General features: G+C 44.0%; 1 protein-coding gene across 4 annotated transcripts in view; it reads right to left on the reverse strand.

The window, feature by feature from the left end:
- Positions 1-23,508, reverse strand: part of LOC121633367 — a 45,431-nt gene that overhangs the window by 12,589 nt on the left and 9,334 nt on the right. For 2 of the 4 annotated variants that reach the window (XM_041975293.1, XM_041975295.1), the window contains 11 exons: positions 22,611-22,771; positions 21,462-21,608; positions 21,177-21,279; positions 19,905-20,030; positions 17,574-17,756; positions 14,690-14,934; positions 12,983-13,912; positions 11,476-11,572; positions 11,250-11,357; positions 7,112-8,278; positions 1,895-2,017 (listed from right to left, as the gene is read on the reverse strand). In XM_041975293.1, the coding sequence (XP_041831227.1) occupies positions 1,895-2,017; positions 7,112-8,278; positions 11,250-11,357; positions 11,476-11,572; positions 12,983-13,912; positions 14,690-14,934; positions 17,574-17,756; positions 19,905-20,030; positions 21,177-21,279; positions 21,462-21,608; positions 22,611-22,771 (3,390 nt within the window). Of the gene's footprint in view, positions 1-1,894; positions 2,018-7,111; positions 8,279-11,249; positions 11,358-11,475; positions 11,573-12,982; positions 13,913-14,689; positions 14,935-17,573; positions 17,757-19,904; positions 20,031-21,176; positions 21,280-21,461; positions 21,609-22,610; positions 22,772-23,508 lie in introns of those variants that run through there. The other 2 variants (XM_041975294.1, XM_041975296.1) reach the window with 2 other exon arrangements.

Consider the following 23,508-nt stretch of genomic DNA (forward strand, 5'->3'; position numbering starts at 1 on the left):
GAAGAAGTCAGCATCGTTCAAGAAAAACATGATTTTCATGCAGGACAATGCTCCATCACACGCATCCAAGTACTCCACTGCGTGGCTGGCCAGAAAAGGTCTAAAGAAGGAAAAATAATGACATGGCCTCCTTGTTCACCTGATCTTAACCCCATAGAGAACCTGTGGTCCCTCATCAAATGTGAGATCTACAGGAGGGAAAACAGTACACCTCTCTGAACAGGGTCTGGGAGGCTGTGGTTGCTGCTGCACGCAATGTTGATCGTGAACAGATCAAGACACTGACAGAATCTATGGATGGCAGGCTTTTGAGAGTCCTCGCAAAGAAAGGTGGTTATATTGGTCACTGATTTGTTTTTGTTTTGTTTTTGAATGCCAGAAATGTATATTTGTAAATTTTGAGTTGTTATATTGGTTTCCCTGGTGAAAATAAATAAGTGAAATGGGTATATATTTGGTTTTTGTTAAGTTGCCTAATAATTATGCACAGTAATAGTCACCTGCACACACAGATATCCTCCTAAGATACTAAAACTAAAAAAGCCCCACTCCAACTTCCAAAAATATTCAGCTTTGATATTTATGAGTCTTTTGTGTTCATTGCGAACATAGTTGTTCTATAATAAAAATTAATCCTCAAAAATACAACTTGCCTAATAATTCTGTACACTCTGTGGTTCCCGTTGTGGCTTCTGGCAGCAGATTGTAGAGTCTGACAGCAGCAGGAAGGAAGGACCTGCGGTTTCTCTCCTTCACACAGCGGGTGAAGCAGCCTGTCCCTGAAGGAGCTGCTCAGTGTTGTTAAAAAGTCCTGCATGGAGTGGGACGTTTCCTCCATCAGAGATGAAAACTTAGCCATCATTTTCCTCTTCATCACCACCTCCACCGGATGGGGGGGCGTCCCAGGACAGAGCTGGCCTTCTTAACCAGTTTGTTCAGTCTCTTCCTGTCAGCAGTCGAGATGCTGCTGCCCCAGAAGACCACACTATAATAAATAGCTGATGCCATCACAGCAATGGTGGCCAGTGTCGGTCCTCGAGAGCCACAATCCTGCAGGTTTTCCAAATTTCCCTGCTCCAACACACCTGCCTTAAACTAATGAGTCATTGTGCAGATCCTTATAGGCTGTTGGATCCATTTAATTTGAGTCAGGTGTGTTGGAGCAGGGAAATTCGGAAAACCTGCAGGATTGTGGCTCTCGAGGACCGACGTTGGCCACCCCGCTTTAAAGCTTCATAAACCGCTAGCCTGTTCACAGCTAACTGGCTCGCATAGATAAAACCTACTGGGTTTAATGGTTCTCTTTACTCAGAACAGACCCTCTATCATCATCATTGCTGATGAAGGTCCTGCTGCGCTTCCCCTCCGTTTCCTCTCCTCGGAACAGGTAGCAACACGTACTGGCAAACAGCCATCCAGGCTTTACAGGATCTGATTATTTACTGCCACCAGGCTTAACCAAAGAACCAATGGGCTGCATGTTGACGTGTCTCATGAGCTTATGTGATGACTGGATGAATAAATTACTCAGGCACAAGGACCACTAGGAGAGGGGTTGGTGTTTAAACATTTGAGTAGGCTGGGAGAAATATTAAATAAAAAAAATCAGCCTCTAATTTTTATGTTGTGTTGGCATGGTGTGAAGAAAAAAAAAACAAACCCTCGAGCAAGTTACGAGGTATGGGAATGTTGGCGGCTCTAGTGTAAAAACATCCAGGTGGTGATCCGGATCACCACCAGAATGTAATCAGTTATTCCTTATTCCATTTCAGAGATTTCCCTAAAGATTTAGTCTGTCCATTACTTTTTGAGTTATGTTTGCAGGCGGGCAGTTAGGTAGACACACGCTGAAAATATAACCTACACCTTGTAATAAAACCATAACTGTGCTTACCTCATATTTTGGCATTCCAATTATTGTTGGGAAAATAATATTTGGGTATTTCTGATCAGCAAATCCTGCTTTCATCAAACCAGATCCCGTATCTAGTACTATGGGAGTCTTGAAATTGGCCATCTGCAAGAAAAAAAAAAAAAGGAAAATCAATATAACTGAATTTACAGCAGTGAGTAGGATACTTATCAAAACTGGTCAGTTTGATCAATAACCTGGTTCATACTAATTTTAAATCTGTTGTGTTCTACAGTCCTTATAAAACTGCACCTTCTTTCCTTTTGGCTTTTCCCCCGCAGGGGTAGCCACAGCAAATCATCTACTTCTTTCTGACCCGGTATGGAAGTCGTAGGATGCGTTCGTTCGTACATTTGGCACATTTTACGCTAGATGCCCTTCCTGACGCAACCCTCTTCTCCGGCCCTCGGAGAACACTGGCTCATGCCCCTCTTGGGTCTGCAGATGCTGGGGATTAAACCCAGGAGCACATACTTGCAAAGCATGCGCTCTACCACTGAGCTACATCCTTATAATACTGCATATACATTTTATTTAGTTTAAAAAAATAAAATGTATTTATTAGAAAGACTAGAACATAAAAGATTTTAAACCAGCATGAACATAGATTTTATATATTTGTACCTCCTATGGGCCCACCACCCAATGGGAGGGGTCATAAGGGTCGGGTGCAATTTGAGATGGGCGATGACTGAAGGCAGGAACCCTACGGATATGGAATGTCACCTTTGGTAGGGAAGCTTTGTACGAGGTTGAGCGGTTTTGGCTCCCGGTGAGAGGTGCCGTGCAGGTGTAGGCATACTCATTCCCCCCTGGCTTGGTGCATGTACCTTAGGGTTTACCCTGTGGACTAGAGAGTAGCCTTCCTCCTCCTTTGGATGGGGGGTGGGGCCTAACTGTCTACAAAACAAATAGTAGTTCAGAGTTCCCACTCTTTTCTGAGTTCTTGGACAGACTGTCTGGAGGGGTGCGATTAGGAGGAACAGCCCTCCGATCGGAACCCAATTGGTGTTCAGTTGTTGGACTTCTGGGCTCATCGTGGATTGTGACTAACACCATGTTCAGTCCTAAGTGTCCACAGAGGGTCCACGTGTACACTTGGAACCAGGACAACCTACGAAGGTCTGGGCGATAAACCTTAAATTTACCAATACCGAAACTTACAACGATAACCAACCTAATTTTGTCAGGGAGAGACGCTCCACTAACATGGAGACGAGATGGCAGTGATGCCGTTTGTCTGAAGTGTTGATGAGTTTCTTAAATCCTGGGTTGTTCTGTGTTAACTGAGCTCTGGTCTTTGGCGATAAAAAGTTTGTGTGTTTATAACGTTTGTCTCTCTGCGTCTCTGGGAGCTGATGGATTATTTAGTGTCGCGTCCGGTCGCGTCGCAAGCCCACGTGTGCACGACTATGTGAATGAGCGCAACTTTTCACATGCATGAATGTTGCCTGTCGCTTGGCTGGAGGAGGCAGCGATTTTCGCCTCATCGTGCAAGTTCAATAGAAAATGATGGAGAAGGAGCAACGTCACCTCCCGTGTGTCCAGCCCATAACTTGAGGTGTTTGCAACTCGACCAAAGCGGTTGTGGGAGGAGTCTGCAGCAGAGCGCTGCAATGCCAGTTGCGCTCGATTTGCAACTGAAAACAGCACAAGAGGAAACTGAGAAGGAGCAAATAATCAGTTTATTTCGTTTTTATGCTCGTTGAAAACCCAGATCGTAATTGAGATTAAAAGCCCTCATGTTACTGCACCCCGTCTGGTCTGTAACAAGAAGGTAAAGAGACAGAGAAGAAATGGAGTAGAATTCAAATGCTGAAGCGGCTGCTATGGTGGTGAACGTAGGTGTGGTCGAGGATGAGTAGCAGCTTCATCGATGTTTTTGGTGGAGTTCATAGCCGATGACGGGGCGCTGACCAAAACCATCAAATCTGACATCCGTGCGAACCTTGATGACAAGTTCTTAGATCCCCCCACTGTAGAACTTTTGGACAGTTTTGTTGACTCCAGATTCAAAGCAGCATACATTTCTACAGACCGTGTCACCGCCACTCAGGAGAAAGTGAAAACAGATGAAGTCAGCAGCTGCAGTCCACACAGGAAGTACTGCAGCGAGCCCTGAGCCTCAGCTTTCTAAATCATCAGAAGTAAAGAAGCCAAAGAGATCACTGGGAAGCTTTAGGCAAAGTGAGGCTACCCCTGTAACTGCTCCCACTGTGTAACCTGACCATGCAATAGAAGCTGAGCAGCTACTCGGTGTCTCCTGTGCACGATAGTGAGGGGAATTCACTAGATTGGTGGAGAGAGCATCAGGTACACTTTCCCACTCTAAGGCCTGGTACACACAAAGATTATCAGGCAGTTTTTGCCTCTGCCTCAGCGTTGAGGACAGCAAACGCCCAATTATCTTCAGTCTAATAAGATTTTCCAATAAAATGATTTGGTCTGAGGTGTGTTAAGAGCGAATTTGTCCATATAAATCGGGTCGTGGCAGACAATCCAAAGTATTAAAACATGTTCAATATTTACAACTAAAAATCTGGAAGTGTGAGGAAAGCCGACGATTCCAGAATTGTGACTACGTGGATGGTGACGTGGAACAGAATGTAGCCAATCAGAGCCCGAGCTGACCGGGGAGAGCAAAGAAAGATATAAAGTCCGTGTTCACGCCGTCTCCAGTCTCATTTTTTCCAGTTCTGGCTTTTTCTGTTAATAGTTGCAAGACCACCATCATTCCCTCGTCCTGTATGTCCTCTTCCATGCTGGGTGTTGTGTTTTCCGGTTCTTGATATGGTTCTTCTACGTTTTTGTTAGACCGCGTTAGGTCACACGAGATTTCCGACTCAGAGGACCAGATTCTAGATCAGTTGCGGGACAGCATCGTTATGTGTGTGTTGTTCTGTGATGACTGTCGGAGTCACCACACATGCCTGATTTTTTTCTCCTCGTGTGAGCAAAGTACCTTTGCATCCCAGACACTAGCTCTGCATCCGAGCGGGTTTTCAGTTCTGACGGAAACATTGTGACATGATCCTGCCTCAAACCTGATCTGGTAAACATGCCAGTGTTTCTTAGCAAGAACCTGGACTATTCAGATTCACATTTACAACACTCGTCTGAGTAAACGGGTCAGGATACCAAGTCTGTTGCCCCCTTTTTGAAGAGCCCTGTTCAAGCCCCTCCTAATCTGAATTGTCAGTCTTCTATTGACATTTTTGTTTATGGCATTATTTGTTTAGAAGTGACTAAACACAGAGGTGGGCCTGTGCACACGATAATGGCATTATTTCCTTATAACTGTTTACAAGAGACTACCTTCATGGCCTTCAGAGATAGATCTTTGCACACGATGGCATTACCTTTGCACAAGTCATTGTTTACTTTTCCAAATGGAAAATGTGAAATTTATTTTATATATAAGTTACTTTCTTTACAAGGGAGGCCACTTGTTTCTCCCTTTACAGAGAAACGGATCACTTGACAACTCAAATGTGACCATTTTCAAGTAATGCAAGCTATTTATAATATCCACATTTAGAATGTTTATAAGAGATTGTATTTTTAATACTTTGTGTTGGTAGAAGGTTTCAGTTTTACACTATTAAACTTGTTCAGTTGCACTTAGTTAAATAAATCTTAACTAAAAGTACTTAATTGGTATTTTCTTTTTCAAACAGTGTAGTTACAGTCCTTTAAAGTGGCAAAAAAAAAATGCAATTTATAGGTTGAGGGGAATCATACTATCATAACTGGAGGGGTGGGGGGGTTATCGTCCCTTAATCGTTAGAGATGTACTGCTCAATACATAGTGATATTGATTTGAGGCCATATCACCCAGCCCTACTTTGTAGTCATGCCAGACTTGTAGTCGCATGTCTTGGACACTCGGGTGAAAAGAGGTGCAGAGCTGTCAACCGATCGCCACCTGGTGGGGAGTTGGCTCAGATGGTGGGGTCGGTCAGGCGGAGTCCCCTGTCAGAGAGCTCTTCAACTCCCACCTCCGGGACATATTCAGGTTGAGGTTGGGGACACTGAGTCGGAGTGGACTGTTTCACGCCTCCATTGTTGAGGCAGCCGAAAGTTTGTTGGTACATGTTGTGGTGTGTAAACCCCAAACTCGGTGGACGGATGCCAGGGTCCACCTATCAGGCCTTTTTGGCTTGTGGGATTGTGGAGGCCACTGATGGGTGTCAGCAGGCTAACAAAACAAAACAAAAAAAAAAACCATCCACACTTTGCTTTCAATGTGGAAGCAAAGTGTGGATGTTTTTCTTCTGATTGCATGGTTGGGTTCATAGTTGGGATGTAAATCCTCACCAAAGCAGATTCAATACATATCTCAATATGCTGCCAGCAATATGATACATTAACGATGCAGTGAAGCCCCCTGCTGATTCAATGTGATATAATTCACCCCGTTCACGATGCAATGCAACCCGTTAATAATCTGACAACGATTTGACTTCATACAATGTGATTCAGTTCAATACGATTCATGATGCAATCCAAAAAACAATTTACAAACCCACATCTGGTTTCTTAACATTACAATTCTTTGTCCTCTCTCTTTAACGTAATGATAGCTCACACTGGCGCACACATCAAGTTTTAACATCGTCTATGCTGGAATACTTTAAACCTCAAGTCTTCAAAAGGTAAGTTTAGAGTCTGGAAAGTAAGAGCAACTGAAGGCTCTGCTCCCCATAGTGCTGAGGCAGGCAGAGGGCACAGTGGAAGGAGGAGGATCTTAGGGAATGGACTCAGGTGGCAACGTGAGGAAGGTTATAGATGGCTTTGAAAGTAGGAGTATTAATGTAATTCTTTGCTTCACCAGCAGCCAGTGAAGTTGCAGCAGATGAGGGTGAAATGATGTGAGAGGGTTTCACTTACCAACTACATGATGTGGCCAGAACAGCACCTCATCTCTCTACACCATTTCTGTATTGAATACAGTGAGTGTCACTCCAACCCAGAGCTTCAGACAATGTTTGGCAGCAGTAATAGTTAAATGAAGTTGTTTCAACATCATTTTTCCCAAGCTGATAAATTAGTATGGATCCAGATCCAATTTTACTTCCATTGTCTAAACTTTATCATACCCAGGATATAGTGAAAAGGAGACAATACAAACCCTCGAAAAAACACTATAACAATCTGACTTTTAATCATATTTAACCAATTCACCTGGAAGCTACATACCTTTGCAATATCATCATCAAGTTGGGTCTTCATCCCTTGTGATCTGCAGGAGGATACCCTCATAGCTTCAGAACTTAGAGCCCCATTAGACGAGTCCTCCTCCAGTTCATCATCCCCAATTGGCTCAGACTCAGAATGGATTTGGGGCAGTGACTTGATCTTCTCTGCTGGCTGCAGAGAGCATGCAGGTACCACTGACATGGCCTCTTCATCTTTTGTGGTCATTTCAGAGAGTTTTGCTAATGATGCACCACAGCCATCTGGGACTGCATTGTTATTGTTGTTATTACTGTACTCTTTTACATTTGGATTGAAAACCAGGTCTGGATCTATATTTTCAAGTGCCTTATCTTGTGCATTACAGGGATTGTGAGAAATAAGTTTAGTTGAATAAGGTGAAAGGCCTTCCTTCGTGTCAGGAGAAAGACTGTCGATTCCACCTGGATCAAAGGCTCCTTCATCTGGCCTCAATTCAGAGGTTAAAGAAACTGACTGGCTTGCATTTGGTTGGATTCCCACCTCAGATGGTTCCCTCAGATCTGAAGTACTGTTTAAGATGTTTGCTTCACATAAAGAGTTTTTATCTTTACAAGCATCTTGGCTCCAGGAAAGTGGGAATTCCTCTTCTGCGACATTCAAACCCAATAATGCTTGAAATGTTTCAGAATGGCAGACCCCAGAGTTGTTCTGGACCAACAATAAGTTCTTTCTGGGAAGTGAGAGACACTCTGTGGCTTTGTCCTTGCTCCTGTGCATATGCTCTTCATCCAAACCCTTCTCTAGTTTTTCCACCTCTCTTTTTTCCTTTTCCAGCTGTAACCGGAAAGCCTCAATGTCTTTGTTTATATTTAAAGGCAGCTGTGTAACCAGAGGTGTGCTCTCAGAGGGTTCAGCGGGAGGACTTTCTGAGGAGCACCTGAGCTGCTGGATCTTGAACTTTTCTTCCAAGATGAGCTCATCCAAGATGTGGATCTTTCTCAGCTCCATCAGCAGATTTGGCCTGATGTGAAACGACCCTTCATCTGTCCTCACTTCAGCCTCATCGTCGAGGTGGTCATCCACACAGTCGGCTAATTCAGGTTCACTGAGGCTGTCTGATTCTCCAGAAGAAAGACATTCATCCAGGCCAAGAACACCAGCTTCAGCTAGCTCACTGGATGACATCTTCTAAAAGACAAATACACAGATAATACACACAACATGGGAGTAAGTGTTGCATGTCTGAAATGAACCACTAAAAATGAGCTGGAGAAGACTATTCAAAGGGAACACAGCAGCCATCTTAACAAGACAAGAATAATAAAATACTTCATAGAGACCAGCGGCGTCCAAAGTCTGTCCTCAAGGGCTGCTGTCCTGGAGTTTTTGAATGTTCCCTGCTGCTACACACCTGAATCAGATTAATGGATCAACATGTTCCAGCAGAACTTAACAAGCTGTTGAGAGCCATTTAATTTCAATCAGGTGTGTTGGAGCAGAAAAACATCTGAGACCTGCAGGACTGCAACCCTCGAGGACTGAAGCTGGACAGAGATACAGACTGCCTAGGGCACCAGCTGCAGGAAGGGGAGCAGCTGTGTAGTCAAATACTCTATATAAATATAGACTATTATCTGAACTAAAAGATCCAATCTCTCTTCCAAGTTCGAAATGGGAGGCCGACTTATCCAATAATCGTAATCAAAATACATCCAACCATCCATTTTCTGCCGCTTTTTCGAGGTTGGGTCCCGGGACAGCTGCCCAAGCAGGGAAACTGCTTGTATTTGCGATCTTGTTCTTTCGGTCACTACCCACAGCTCATGACCATAGGTGAGGGTAGGAACGTAGATCGACCGGTAAATCGAGAGCTTTGCCTTTTGGCTCAGCTCCTTCTTCACCACAACAGACCGATGCAGAGTCCACATCACTGCAGACACCGCACCAATCCGCCTGTCCATCTCCCTCCATCCTTCCCCCACTCGTAAACAAGATCCTGAGACACGTGAACTCCTCCACTTGGGGAAGGACCTCATTCCCAACCCAGAAAAAACACTCCACCCTTTTTTCCAGCTGAGGACCATGGTCTTGGATTTGGAGGTGCTGATTCTCATCCCAGCTGCTTCACACTCTGCTGCGAATCGCTCCAGTGAGAGCTGAAGATCACGGCTCGATGAAGCCAACAGAACCACATCATCCGCAAAGAGCAGAGACACTGAGAAAGCATTTGATGGGAAAACTGGCTATATTTGGAACAGACTAGAGAAAATGGGTTTTCATGCAGATTTTATTAACTGGGTTAAAGTATTGTACTCAGGACCAATGGATACCAGGGCTCCAGACTAACATTTTTTACGAGGAGCACAGTTACTTCAATTTTTAGGAGAACAAGCAGAAAATTTAGGGGTGCACACTGAAATCACCTTCTGGGTAAGTTTGGGGTGGTCTTTGTGGTGGGGTGGCTGGGGTTTGTACTCTGGGATTGCTGCTGATTGCCCGGGGATCTGGTCTGCCTCTAGCCTCCGTAGAGGCATGGTAGCATTTGCATGATCACACTCGCCTCTGATCACTCCTGACTCCTCATACTCTGCATGCTGGCAAAGCAAATCTGTTCGGCACAACACAGCAGCCAAACCACAGTTCTGTTGCTACCATGCTGGACAGGACAAGTTAAAAAACAGATCAAAAAACAAACAAAAAAAAAAAAAAGACAAGATTCTGGATTCTGGCTGCTAGCTCCCACAGTTTTTGTCCCACCGTGATGAGACAGACAGCTTTGTAATCATCAGAGTCTCTGCTCTCATATGACATCATGTGGTTTCCTAGAAGTGGAGAAATTAGCTCTAAAAAGTGGACCGTGCTGTTCATGTTTTTCTAACATTCCCATATAACTGCCTGGGGTTTGAACCATTTGGTCTGAATGCCAATGTTTGGTAGAGTCCTATAGCTGAGTTTCTCCTTGTCATGTTAGGAGTACTACTTCGTAATGTGGACAAACCTTCTGTATTGTATCTCATGCTGCCCCCCGTATGGAGGGGTCTCACCAAGAAGGGGTTAAAACACATTTATAAAGGACATTATGGCATTTTTGGTAAAAAATAAATAAATAAATAAACCACATAAAAAACATACTCCAACTTCATCAGCCTGCTCTGTCATTTAGATAGATAACTAGTGGTGAACTTCAACTCTAGTCATCCATCCATTTTCCTCTGCACATCCAGGGTCAGGTTGTGGGGGCAGTTGCTGAAGCAGGGAACCCCAGACTTCCCTCTACCAAGCCACTTCTTCCTGCTCATCTGGGGGTAACCCAAGGCGGCCCCAGGGTCTTTCCTGGGGTCTCCTCCTGGTGGGACGTGCCCTGAACAACCCTCCAGGAAGACCAGACGCCCGAGCCACCTCATCTGGCTCTCACCATGCAACTCTACTCTGAGCCCGTCCCTCATGACAGAGCTTCTCACCATATCCCTAAAGGACAGTCTGTCCACCCTGTGGAGGAAACCCATTTCGGCCGTTTGTATTTACAATCTCATTATGGTGACTACCCACAGCCCGTGACCATAGGTGTAGGTAGGAACATAGACTGACCAATAAATTGAGAGCTTTGCTTTTAGGCTCAGCGACTTCACCACAACAGCCCATCATAGCATCTACATCACTGTCGATCCACCTGTCAAGCTTCTGCTCCACCCTTCCTACCACATGGGTAAACCCTTACATACATACAGGCACCAAGCCAGGGGGCAATGAGCATGCACACACCTGCTCGGCGCCTCTCACCGTGAGCAACTCCTGAATGGAAGAGGGTCAGTGGTTCCAGAGCCAAATGCCATGCGTCGAGGTGAGTCCAACTATATCTAGCCGGAACCGCCCAACCGGGCCCCATGGGCATAGGCCCGGCCACCAAGGGCTCTCCTCCATGCACCACCTCCAGCCCTGGCTCCAGGGGGTGTGCACCAGTGACCCACGTCCTGGCAAGAGAAACTTGGCTCCATTAAGGTTTTTCTTCATGGGGGTTTGCTGAGCCACACCTTGTCTTTGAATCTCTAACCACTTTATAAAAAGGTCATTGCCACCTTTCCTGAAGGAGAAAAACTACATAATCCAACCGATGTCGCTGCTGAAATGAAGTTAGATTCCTAATTTATGTTTAACTTACTATACCGCAATGGTCCTCACTGTCCCACAGAGGCCACACATCCCTCCCATCCTCTTTCCTCAGCAATGCATCCAGCACAGCTTCCTGAACCAAAACATTTTCCTCCTCCTGAAAACATAACATTCAACCACTCAGAAGATCTACAGAGGAATCAATATGCAACCTCATGAATCGAAATACATCCAAGATGTAAATTTTCAGAGGAAAGGAGAAGTGGATTGCTTGCCTCCAGGATTTCATCAGTCCTGTCCAGGATTTTTTCCACCTCTCTGTGACTCTCCTGCTCCTTCACATCCCAGTCCTTCAGGGAGATGGTCATACCACTGAAAACAGAGGGGAAAAAACGTATTCCTCCAGTACATGAAATCAGAAAAATAAATTCTACAAACCCATTCTACTCAGATCACAATTTCATTGTCTCATTTAAAGTAGGAGTCACTATGGACAATTCATGTTAATCATTTCAAAAAGAGAATAAGAGAATCTGTGGGAGCTTAAAAATTTTCACATTTTACCCAAATAGTCTTCCCTGCTCAGCAAAGACAAGGTTAAGATGACGTTAGCAACCATTTAATCATTACCAGTCAACATTTGTTCAACAACGCCCGAGTCTCAGAACTGAACAGGGTTTACAACAAGCACTGTGGTGTAATTTTGCCTTTATAAAGGAGCTAACTGATGCAGAAAGCCTGAGACTTTCTAAAAGGTTTCTACATCTCACAGCCTGTGGTCGAAGACAGCGATTTCTGGAAGTGATCCCGAGACCATGCAGTGATTCCCAGTAAAGAATCATGTCCATTTGTAATGCAGTGCTTCACCAGCATCCAGTTTGAGCTTTGTTTCGTCCCACGCACACAGAGATTCCTTCAAATTCTTGATTTTCATATTATACACGGGCGATGGTGGGATTTTCAAAGTTTACTATTTTATGTTGAACATTTTTCTGAAATTGGTCATTTTTATACACAGTTTGTCTCAGACTGGCGAACCTCTGTTCAGCTTTCCATCTGAGATTCTGCCTGTATGAAATGCTGCTTTTATAACCAGTCATGTCACTGACCTGTTGCCACTTAACCTAATTGTTAAAAAAAAAAAAAAAACTGGAGAAGCATTTAATTGCACCAATTACTTTCCAGGCTTTTGCTGCCATCAGATTCAAACTCTCAAAAGCTAATACTTCAATAAAATGCCTCCAATTTAAAATCAAAGATTTTGGTTTTGTTATGTTTCCATTTGCTTTTTTCTTTCTGATTAAAATCCAACAAATATATATTTCCAGTCTGGGTTGATTATATTGGCTCTTTGAGCTTTAAAATGATGGGTTTTAAACTCCCACACGTCATCTGTGTCCTTACAAATACGGGGTATTTCCAAAGTATGCTTCCCCTCAGATGAAATTCAGGAATGGGGGCACCATAGTTCACTTCTCATTTTTTAAATTCCTGGAAGCCGACAAAACAATCATGTTTAATCTCATTCACATTTAGCAGCTGAGCCGAAAGAACCACACACTGTTTGTTGCAACAACAACTACAACAATTACATTGTACTGCAGTTTCTGGATTTTCAGATTTTTTGCTGTAAAATGTCCCCAAATCCAACATGCCTGAGCCCTTTCAAATGTTGTTCTTTTGATAACTTATAATATTCCTTTACTTGTTTACACACACACACACACACACACACACACACAGTATCACCCTCTCCCCCCAAAAAAGATGGCAAAACATTACCCATCAACAGGATCTGGATTCTGGTCGTGTAGGTCATAAGAATCCCAGAGAAGAGTGGGGATACCCTCCGTGGTGCAGACAGACTGGTCTCTTCCATCATGAATTGTGCTGGACAGAATGTTGTGCATGGGGCTTAGTTCAGGATCAGGAGGATTCAGTATCCAGTCCATGCTTCGTGACCCTGGGGGCTCAGAGGTGCTCATAACCTCCGTCTGAGTGGGCTGATCTCGAGACCTGTTGGACTGGTTGGCAGCCGCATCATGAAGTCGACATTCTCTCTTTTGTGGTGTTGGATTCTGTGTAATGGTGACAGTGTAGGAGTCTTCCAAATCCTCCACCGGCAAGCTGAGCCAGGGATTGTTGGGTAGAGCAGCCGAACGCTTCACTTTGATCTCGAAATTCAGGAAGTCCACCTCTGCTTTAGGCTTGATCTGAATGATAGCCATGGAGGAGGCTCCCACAGAGCCCAGATCAAACTCTTCTTTTTGACCCTCACAATCTGAAATACTGGAGATGCTCTCATGTATTTGACACTGCCTCAGGGTGGCCGTCACAGAGTCCCTGTTCCCAGCTAACGTACACAGACCAGCCGCTACTTCCTTCCTCGCACAGGCCTTCAGCTGGCTGCTCCCAGCTCCATCAAAACCAGAGTCAAAGGAGCTGAGGGAAGGGGGCTTGTATTCAGGTAAAACCATTCCAGGAGTTACAGGTAAAGGAGATGTTCCAGGAAGATGGGCTGCTTCACATTTTGTGACGTTAGGCTCTGAAGGGCCGAGTGAAGCATCATTAGTCTGTTCATCTGCAGCGCCCTCCGAAGAATGAGTCAGATGGTTGTTACACAACAGCTCATACTGCCACTGCAACGCCAGCTGAAGCTGCTCAAAAGACACAGGTCCAGAAGAAATTAGGAGTTTCCTCAGGGTCAAGCACCTGTAAAAGCAAAAAACAACAAAAAATAATAAATAAGTGCTGGGCAACAATTAAAATCTTTAATCGCAATTAACTGCATTGTTACACGCAAAATGTCCTCTTCCCTTTCAAAGAAGGCTTACTGCTAGATAAAGAAAATGCATTAAAGTTTGGTTTACAGACGTTAATCAGGGGTCTGCAGGGTCTGGAGCAGCAAGGGGCTCTCTGGACCTTCCACAACGGCTCTTAATACATGGCCAAGAACGCTAAAAACAAATGTCTTGATTTACAGGTGTAACAGATGCAGGTTTTTAGCATTAGGTTTTTCAGCTTTGCTCATGGAATAATTGCACTGAATTTCCACAATATAATGACCCCAAAAGCACCAGTAATATTTTTTTATCTGTTTCTCTTGTCATTAGGTGAGAAACTGTGGGCGTATTTTCTTTTTTAAACATTTTTCACAAATATCTACATCCATAGAAGAAAGTCTGTCCACTTCAAACATTTCATGTTTTCTTTATTTTAAAATCTAAAATGTGGTTCTTCAAAAATGACAAATTTCCTATAGTACATATTTAGGTCTCATCAGTAGTGTAGTGGTCCCTTGAAAAGCGAGAGTACCCCCCGTTTCTTATTTTTAGTAACACATAAAAAGGAAAAGTGACATGCAAGACTATTTTAACGACTCTTTTTATTATTATTATTATTATTATCATGTTATTCAAAGATTTATTTTGTTTTTCATAGTTTAATTTGTGGAACAACAGGAAAACTGAATGTCTAAATGAGTCTTACCTCTGAGAAATCTGGCTGCCTGCCTGTTGGAGCTTATCATCTGGAACGGCATTAGACAGATTGGAGAGATGAAGGAGCTCCTCCAGGTCCGGAGGAGGATTGTTCTTCTGGAAAGCAGAAAGCCTCCATCTCCATGCAGGGATGGTCCCGCAGTTCTTCCTCTGCCACTGAGCGTCTCCTTGAACACAAGTCAGGAGCTCTTGGAGGAAGTTTTCATGGAGCACCAGATTATACCAGCTGGTGGCCTAAATGGGTAAGAATATATGGCATTATCATATATATTTTTTTATACCATGGTCTGGGTGAATACTCTATTCTCATTGGCTGGAGGGTGTCCATTAAAAAGTGATAATGGACACCTGTGAAAGAAGTTCTGGTCAAATAGACTTATTGTTGTAAATTATTGCGCTGACTAAATGGTAGTTGGTAACCATGGCAACAGAAACTCAGATGCTGCAGACACGCCAGATCACGTCTGACGGCGCATCGCTGTGAAAGCAGCTTGCAGACTCCGTCAGTCCAGGAGAGACGAGAATGGAGCAACATTCTTTCGTCCCACAACGTCCCAACCAGCAGCGGTCAGAGTCCACAAACTTTACACCGGCAACGGTCAGAGTCCACAGACGTTAAACCGGCAGCGGTCAGAGTCCACAGACGTTAAACCGGCAGCGGTCAGAGTCCACAAACGTTAAACCGGCAGCGGTCAGGGTCCACAAACGTTAAACCGGCAGCGGTCAGAGTCCACAGACATTAAACCAGCAGCGGTCAGAGTCCACAGACGTTAAACCAGCAGCGGTCAGGGTCCACAAACTTTAAACCGGCATCGGTCAGAGTCCACAGACGTTAAACCGGCAGCGGTCAGGGTCCACAAACGTTAAACCGGCAGCGGTCAGAGTCCACAGACATTAAACCAGCAGCGGTCAGAGTCCACAGACGTTAAACCAGCAGCGGTCAGAGTCCACAGACGTTAAACCAGCAGCGGTCAGGGTCCACAAACTTTAAACCGGCATCGGTCAGAGTCCACAGACGTTGAACCAGCAGCGGTCAGAGTCCACAGACGTTAAACCAGCAGCGGTCAGAGTCCACAGACTTAAACCAGCAACGGTCAGGGTCCACAAACGTTAAACAGGCAGCGGTCAGAGTCCACAAACGTTAAACAGCCAGCGGTCAGAGTCCACAGACGTTAAACCAGCAGCGGTCAGGGTCCACAAACTTTAAACCGGCATCGGTCAGAGTCCACAGACATTAAACCAGCAGCGGTCAGAGTCCACAGACGTTAAACCAGCAGCGGTCAGGGTCCACAAACTTTAAACCGGCATCGGTCAGAGTCCACAAACGTTAAACCGGCAGCGGTCAGGGTCCACAAACGTTAAACCGGCAGCGGTCAGGGTCCACAAACTTTAAACCGGCATCGGTCAGAGTCCACAGACATTAAACCAGCAGCGGTCAGAGTCCACAGACGTTAAACCAGCAGCGGTCAGGGTCCACAAACTTTAAACCGGCATCGGTCAGAGTCCACAAACGTTAAACCGGCAGCGGTCAGGGTCCACAGACATTAAACCAGCAGCGGTCAGAGTCCACAGACGTTAAACCAGCAGCGGTCAGGGTCCACAAACTTTAAACCGGCATCGGTCAGAGTTCACAGACGTCGAACCAGCAGCGGTCAGAGTCCACAGACGTTAAACCGGCAGCGGTCAGAGTCCACAGACTTAAACCAGCAACGGTCAGGGTCCACAAACGTTAAACAGGCAGCGGTCAGAGTCCACAAACGTTAAACAGCCAGCGGTCAGAGTCCACAGACGTTAAACCAGCAGCGGTCAGGGTCCACAAACTTTAAACCGGCATCGGTCAGAGTCCATAGACGTTGAACCAGCAGCGGTCAGAGTCCACAGACGTTAAACCAGCAGCGGTCAGAGTCCACAGACGTTAAACCGGCAGCGGTCAGAGTCCACAGACTTTAAACCGGCAGCGGTCAGAGTCTACAAACTCTAAACAGGCGTCGGTCAGAGTCCACAGACGTTAAACCGGCAGTGGTCAGAGTCCACAGACGTTAAACCGGCAGCGGTCAGAGTCCACAGACGTTAAACCGGCAGCGGTCAGAGTCCACAGAGGTTAAACCGGCAGCGGTCAGAGTCCACAGACTTTAAACCAGCAGCGGCCAGGGTCCACAAACTTTAAACAGGCGTCGGTCAGAGTCCACAGACGTTAAACCAGCAGCGGTCAGAGTCCACAGACGTTAAACCGGCAGCGGTCAGAGTCCACAAACGTTAAACCGGCAGCGGTCAGGGTCCACAAACTTTAAACAGGCATCGGTCAGAGTCCACAAACGTTAAACCGGCAGCGGTCAGGGTCCACAGACGTTAAACCAGCAGCGGTCAGAGTCCACAGACGTTAAACCGGCAGCGGTCAGAGTCCACAGACGTTAAACCAGCAGCGGTCAGAGTCCACAGACGTTAAACCAGCAGCGGTCAGAGTCCACAAACTTTAAACAGGCAGCGGTCAGAGTCCACAGACGTTAAACCGGCAGCGGTCAGAGTCCACAGACGTTAAACCAGCAGCGGTCAGAGTCCACAGACGTTAAACCAGCAGCGGTCAGAGTCCACAAACTTTAAACAGGCAGCGGTCAGAGTCCACAAACGTTCAAATGCCACTATGGACATGCCAGTATCTTTATAAAATGACACGATCAACAGCAATTTTAAATATGTTGTTTCCTGTCTTTCTGTCTTGGTTACCTTACTTACATACTTGATACAGAGTAAATGGTGGATAATATTTCTTGCATATACATAGACATACATACATATATACACACATTACACCACCTGTCAGTGTGTATATATATATTATATATATTATATAATACATATATATATAAACTTGCCTTGTTGAAGTAGCTGTGGTAGTCGGAAACTGTTCTTAGGGTTTGAAGAATAAAATGTACAGCAGAGTGGAGATTCTTCTTCAGCTTCTGGAGATCCAGAGCCCAGCTCTCACTGGTCTGAGCTTCTAGTGGCAGGATCTCTGCCAACATGTGGGTCACATCTTCAGCACAGCGGATAAGACCCTGGCAGGTGAGATGTGAAGATCTGAAGTTATGAGAGACCCAGGAAAATGGACGACTGTACGTCCAACTAATAAAATCTTTGGGATTGTGGCAGGGTCATCTTTACCACTGAGAATTGATAACCCTTATGCCCTCCTTGGGTATTTCTGTACACTTCTAAAACTTATGTGAAGATCATTTCAGCTGTTTTCACACATAGTAAAATAAAATGTTCCAACAACTCTTTTCAGTTTTGTCTTTTTCTCTTTAATATTCTGTTGATGTATTTTGCACCTTCTGATGACCTTCATGGTCAAAAGTGTCCAGACACGAAACTGCTATATAATCACAGTATTTTATTAATAAAAAAAACTTCAATTTGACTGCCATTACCTACTAAACATTGTCAAGATTTTAATCTTTTAAATGCCTGTTTGATTTGAATGTTTGAAAAAAAAAAAAAAAACAGAACAAAATCTAAAATTATTCCATAAAAATGTTAGTGATGAGTCTCGACTATTTTGGACCATCCTATCAAAAGATCAGTAAGAAACTGATCTGATTGCATTCATATTTTTGCAGTATGAGATACTGCTGGTGGTGATCTTCGTAGCTAAAAATGTCCCATTAAAACTACATTTATTTTTTATCTTGTAGTCATTAGTTATAAATTTGATCTTTAATTTGGAAGAAAGTAGACATGACATTTGTACCAGATTCTCTAGATTCAAATGTAGGTAGATGCAGGAAATAATTGCCTGTTTGCCAGTTGTATTATGGAGCTGGAATCAACAAAGTTTTGATATTTATTATGTTAAAAATTATGCTTTGTGTTCTTAAAATAAATAATTTGTAATTCAACCAATTAAACTCTTAATTAACGGGGTTGAAATTCTTTAAATTATTTTTTTTTAACTTGTCCTGTCCAGCAGGTGGCAGCAGAATGATGGTCTGGCTGCAGAATGATGGTCTGGCTGCTGTGTTGTGCTGAACAAATTTGCTTTGCCAAGAGGAATTTATGGAATCTTAAAATTTATGTAATCTTGCTGGACCTGACCAGAGGGGACAAAAAAATGAAAGAAAAAAGAAAGAAAAAAAGAGAATAATGAAGAAAGCAAAAGGAAAGAATAAAAAAAGAGGAGACAGACTCATTAGATAGGCTGGATTGAAGGGTCGTTGCCTTCTAACAGACAACCAACTGCACTCCAGGAACCAGGGTACCATCAACCACTCTCTGATCCTCCTACACCCTCCCTCCTCCACCCACCCCTATCTATCCACCCTGTAACCCCACACTCAGTCTCCACTGCTCCGTACGGCATATCCACGAACACTGACTTTCACTCACCCACATCACACTTATCGTGTTCCTACCATGTCCTGTGGGAGACATCCCCGGTGGACCAGAGGATAGCGAGCCCCACCCGAGCAGCCCTGCCCACCATGCACTACCTGGCACTCCCCAAAGAAGTGGCTTGTGTGTTGTGTTTCTATGTCTCAGTGTAAAACAGAGGCAGGTCACCACAGGGTGCCGACGAGGCCACTTAGATGCCCCCCTCCGCTCCACCCAGCATGATGTTCACATCTTCAGAAATCCCTACGTGTGTGTAAGAGAGAGCGGGGAAGAGGTGTCTGGGGATTTAAGTCCAGAGGGAAGCAAGCTTCCCTCCAGAAGATAAGCCGCTGGCGGAAGTAGACACCTCTGTTCCCTGGGAGGACCCACAGGGCAAGACATGCGGAATAAAAGAGCAGCCCTTCCTCTGCCCACATACACACCGATGTTGTGTGTACAATTTTGCCACAAAAAGGTCCCCAGTGTGACTGACAGGCCATCACACTTGTATTTTTAATCAATTTTTTTATTTTTTTTTACATATCCCAGACTAATCACTATCAAACCTCATCTTCCCCAATATGTCAAAAATAATTCAGTTTGTGTGGGTTTTTTGTATTAAGTAAACAATTTGATAACAGGCATTCAAAGGGTTAAAATGCTAAAGAAAATTAATGTTGTGCGTGGACATTTCTGGCCATAAGGGTCAACAGATTACATGTGATGAGGCCAAAGGGTTAAGGATGTAAATGTAAAAAAGACTAAATGGAATAAGAATAGCATGGTGGGATGTTACTCCAGGTTGGAAGCAAAAACAAAGATCTTTACATCTTTACCATAGCAGGAGTGTGAATGGACGCCTCAAATTCAGACAGCAACATCTTGGCCTTTGCAGAATCCCTGGCAATTTCCACTCGGTACAGCTGAAGCTTCTCTTTAAGAGTTTCAATCCTCTCAGTGATCTTGCAAACAGAATTTAAAATGTAAATATGCGCCAGAAAAACATACCAGTGCAGGCAGAAGTTCATTTCAGGAGGGTGGAATTGGAAGTGATCTGGCTGTGATGCAACTCTTCTGGTAAGCTTGTAAATAATCAGCGAGATGCAGCAGAGCAAAAAGCTCAAGCTGAGACATACATCCTGTACATGAGGTAAGATTACTTATCAGCCAATAAAATGTGTAAATAAGGGGGTTCAACCAGGCCCACAGGATGGTTTTGGTAAATATGAAAATGACTGACGACAAACTCATTTATTGAGAGAAAGTGAACAATACCATTTTTCCCTTTGAGATTGAATTATTGTTATGTTTTAATTAGGCCTGGTCATGTTAACGCATTATTGTGTTATCGTATCAATTAATTATTTTTATCGCGTCAACAGTTTTGTTTTCCTCCAAAGTTCTTGCTCACTGGCTCTAAACAGAAAATCCACATGCAGAGGCTGCAAGTCCAGGCCTCTTCCTCCATGTCTGGTCCTGCTGCAGCGGTGCATCTCACGTAATCAGGAGAGAGAGGATTTATTAAAATGAAGAGACGTTTTCTGTCTGGCTTTTAAGAAAGAAGATATATGGTCCTCAAGGCACACTATCCTGCAGGTCTTAGGTGTGTCCCTGCTACAACACACCTGATTTACACAACGCCGTGACGAAACAACAGAGTGTGTTCAGTGGGAGGCTTGTTCAAGTCCGATGCAAGACAGAGAGATACAGAAGATCCTTCCTTCCAGCAGCTATCAGGCTGAAGAACAAAGCCCTTAATTAATTAATGCGATTGTTTTACTAAAAAATTACTACTATATTGAATTTCCCTTTGGGATTAATAAAGTATTTTTCATTCATTCATTCATTCATTCAAATTAATGGTTCTCTGACAAGCTCTGCACAAGTTTGATAATGGGCCATGAATTCAGCATTCGGGTAATTTTCAGATGTCAAGTTAACATACAAACTGTAAAAGCTGAGGTTTTGTTTTTTTTTAAATTTGGACGCTGAGGGCACTCTGCTCCGAGTTCATTAGCAGTTATTCCAGCATGAACAACAAACCGCTGGAGCTTGTTTAGGAAAACCAGCCCAAACGCTGGCGATAAAGGAAGCGTCTTCAGACCCACCTGCAGTGCATCGCTGCGTAGCTGGAACACCTGTAACTGTAAATGGGCTTTAGAAAACGCCTGTTGCCACAGCAGCTCCACTTTTTCCACAGCTGCAGTTATTCTGTACAGAACAGTTTAATATCAGACAAATACACATTTATACACAGCTTCTAATTTAGCCCAGTCAAATTTGATTGACACAAATTTGAGTTGCAGCAAAGAAATCGGTTCTAAATATGTAGTTAAAATAAATTATGGCACATCTGTGTGCGGCATTAATAAGAGCACAGCTTTGACTGGTACCTGCTGTGATTCTGGAGCATGTCGAAGGCGGTGTGTGTGAAGAGGGCCGTGCCAGCCATGGCCTGGTAGCACGGGTCCCTGTCAGGGTAACGCAGCTTGTCCACCACACTCTCACAGTGCCTCAGCAGCTCATCCAGACCCAGTTCTCTGAACACAACATGCACACAGAATTCACAGGTCAGCTGGTAAAATGAGTACAAAGAGACAACTTTTGTCTGATGTCAGAAGAAAGAATCTAATTTCAACAATAAAATGAATGTTGTGCTTCTTAATTTGAGTACAACCATCCTGATTTCTCTCTGGACTGATTTGTTAATGGCATTTATGACTGGTTGATTATTTCATGAGATCTCAATGCAAAGAGATGACTAATATGTTCTATGACTGCCTGTTTGAAATTAATCATGATGGTCCTGGTGGTTCCTTTGGCAATGACGAGGGCAATGTAGTTATTTACTCTTCCTAGACTATACTGTACTAGACTCAACAGTAACTGACTGTAATGTAATCTAGGCATTCACTCGTCTCTGGATCCTCATGGTGTTTCCATGGTGAATTTAGGGGCTATACCCGACTAAATGGACCACACTCCACACTGAACTGTTCAGTGAACTAAAGGAAAACCGCGGACATCTGTCTGTAAACAGAAGAGGTCATGCAGCAAGACGAAGCAGCTAAAAGGTCTGCTTGACGCTTTGTTTGACAGTGAATAAAAAAGAACAGGTTTTTGATCAAATTCACACAGAAACAGAAAGTAGTTCCCAACCTCTCAACCACAATAATGTTGAGTATACAGCAACCTGATGAAAGCTGCAGGGATCTTTCATGAAAAGTTTGAATGAAGATTGAAGCTGCTTCAACTGATCAGGTCCAAGTTTAGAAAGAAAAAAAAAAAAAAAAAAGAATTGTTTGCCTGATTTAAATTCCCTGAAGCAGGTTTTTCCTCACAGATGGCATCCCATCATGACAAAGACAGGATTCATTGGAAGTTCAGGGCGTTCGCTTAGGAATGACTAGGATATGGTGGTGAACTTTCCAACCTTAGAGAAAACTGAATGCCTTTCTGAAAATAAAGTTAATGTGTGAACGTACAGTCAGTTCGTCATTTGAAGTTAAACTGGACCAAAAGGAGAAAAGACTCAATCTCACCTCCTGAGCTGAAGGAACTTTGCTTCATTTACGGAGCAGAAGTGTTGGAGCTCGCTGATGCTAGATGGAAGCGGCAACCTGGACAAAGCCTGCAGGGTGGAGATGCACGAGGGCAGACACTGGACCACAGACAAGAACTCCTGAGCGAATGCATCAATTTCCTGCAGGGATCAGGAAATAAAGTCACTTCAGGATGAAAATCATAAAATATATATATTTATAGCCATAAAATCAGTAGACAAAGATTCTGTCTTTCTGACTTCACTATAGATGTACAATTCCATTTTTAAAAAAAAAAAAAAGTCGGGACGCTGTATTAAAGATAAATAAAAAAAACAGAATACAATGATTTATAAATCTCAACCCAAAAGACAAGTGAAAACTTGCAAGATCCCTCCATCTACAATGTTTAATACAAAACGAATCAAAAGAAATTCAAATTTAAAGGAATTTCTGTGCGTGGGACAAAGCTAAAAGGTCTAACTGGATGTTGGTGAATCCATAAATGCAGGTTAAAGCTCCATCATGCAGAGAAGAAGCCAGATGTGAACAGGATCCAGAACCAGCTTCTTCCATCTTCTCTGGACCAAAGCTCATTTAAAATGGTCTGAGGCAAAGTGGAAACCTGGATGAAGATGTGAACTAGTTTGTGGAAAGCATGGACGGCGTGTCCTGCAGACGAAAGAAGAGAGGGAGCATCCAGCTTGTTATCAGTGGCCAGGTGAAAAGCTGCATCTCTGATGGGATGGGGCTGCATTAGTGTCTATGGTGTGGGCAGCTTCCACATCTGTGAAGCTCCATCAATGCTGAAAAGTACATGGAGGTTTTAGAGCAACATCTGCTCCATCCAGACAACGTCTCTTTCAGGGAAGACCTTGCAGATTTCAGCAAGACGATG

This window comes from Melanotaenia boesemani, chromosome 22 (assembly GCF_017639745.1).
Source record: "Melanotaenia boesemani isolate fMelBoe1 chromosome 22, fMelBoe1.pri, whole genome shotgun sequence".
Classification (NCBI taxonomy): domain Eukaryota; kingdom Metazoa; phylum Chordata; class Actinopteri; order Atheriniformes; family Melanotaeniidae; genus Melanotaenia; species Melanotaenia boesemani.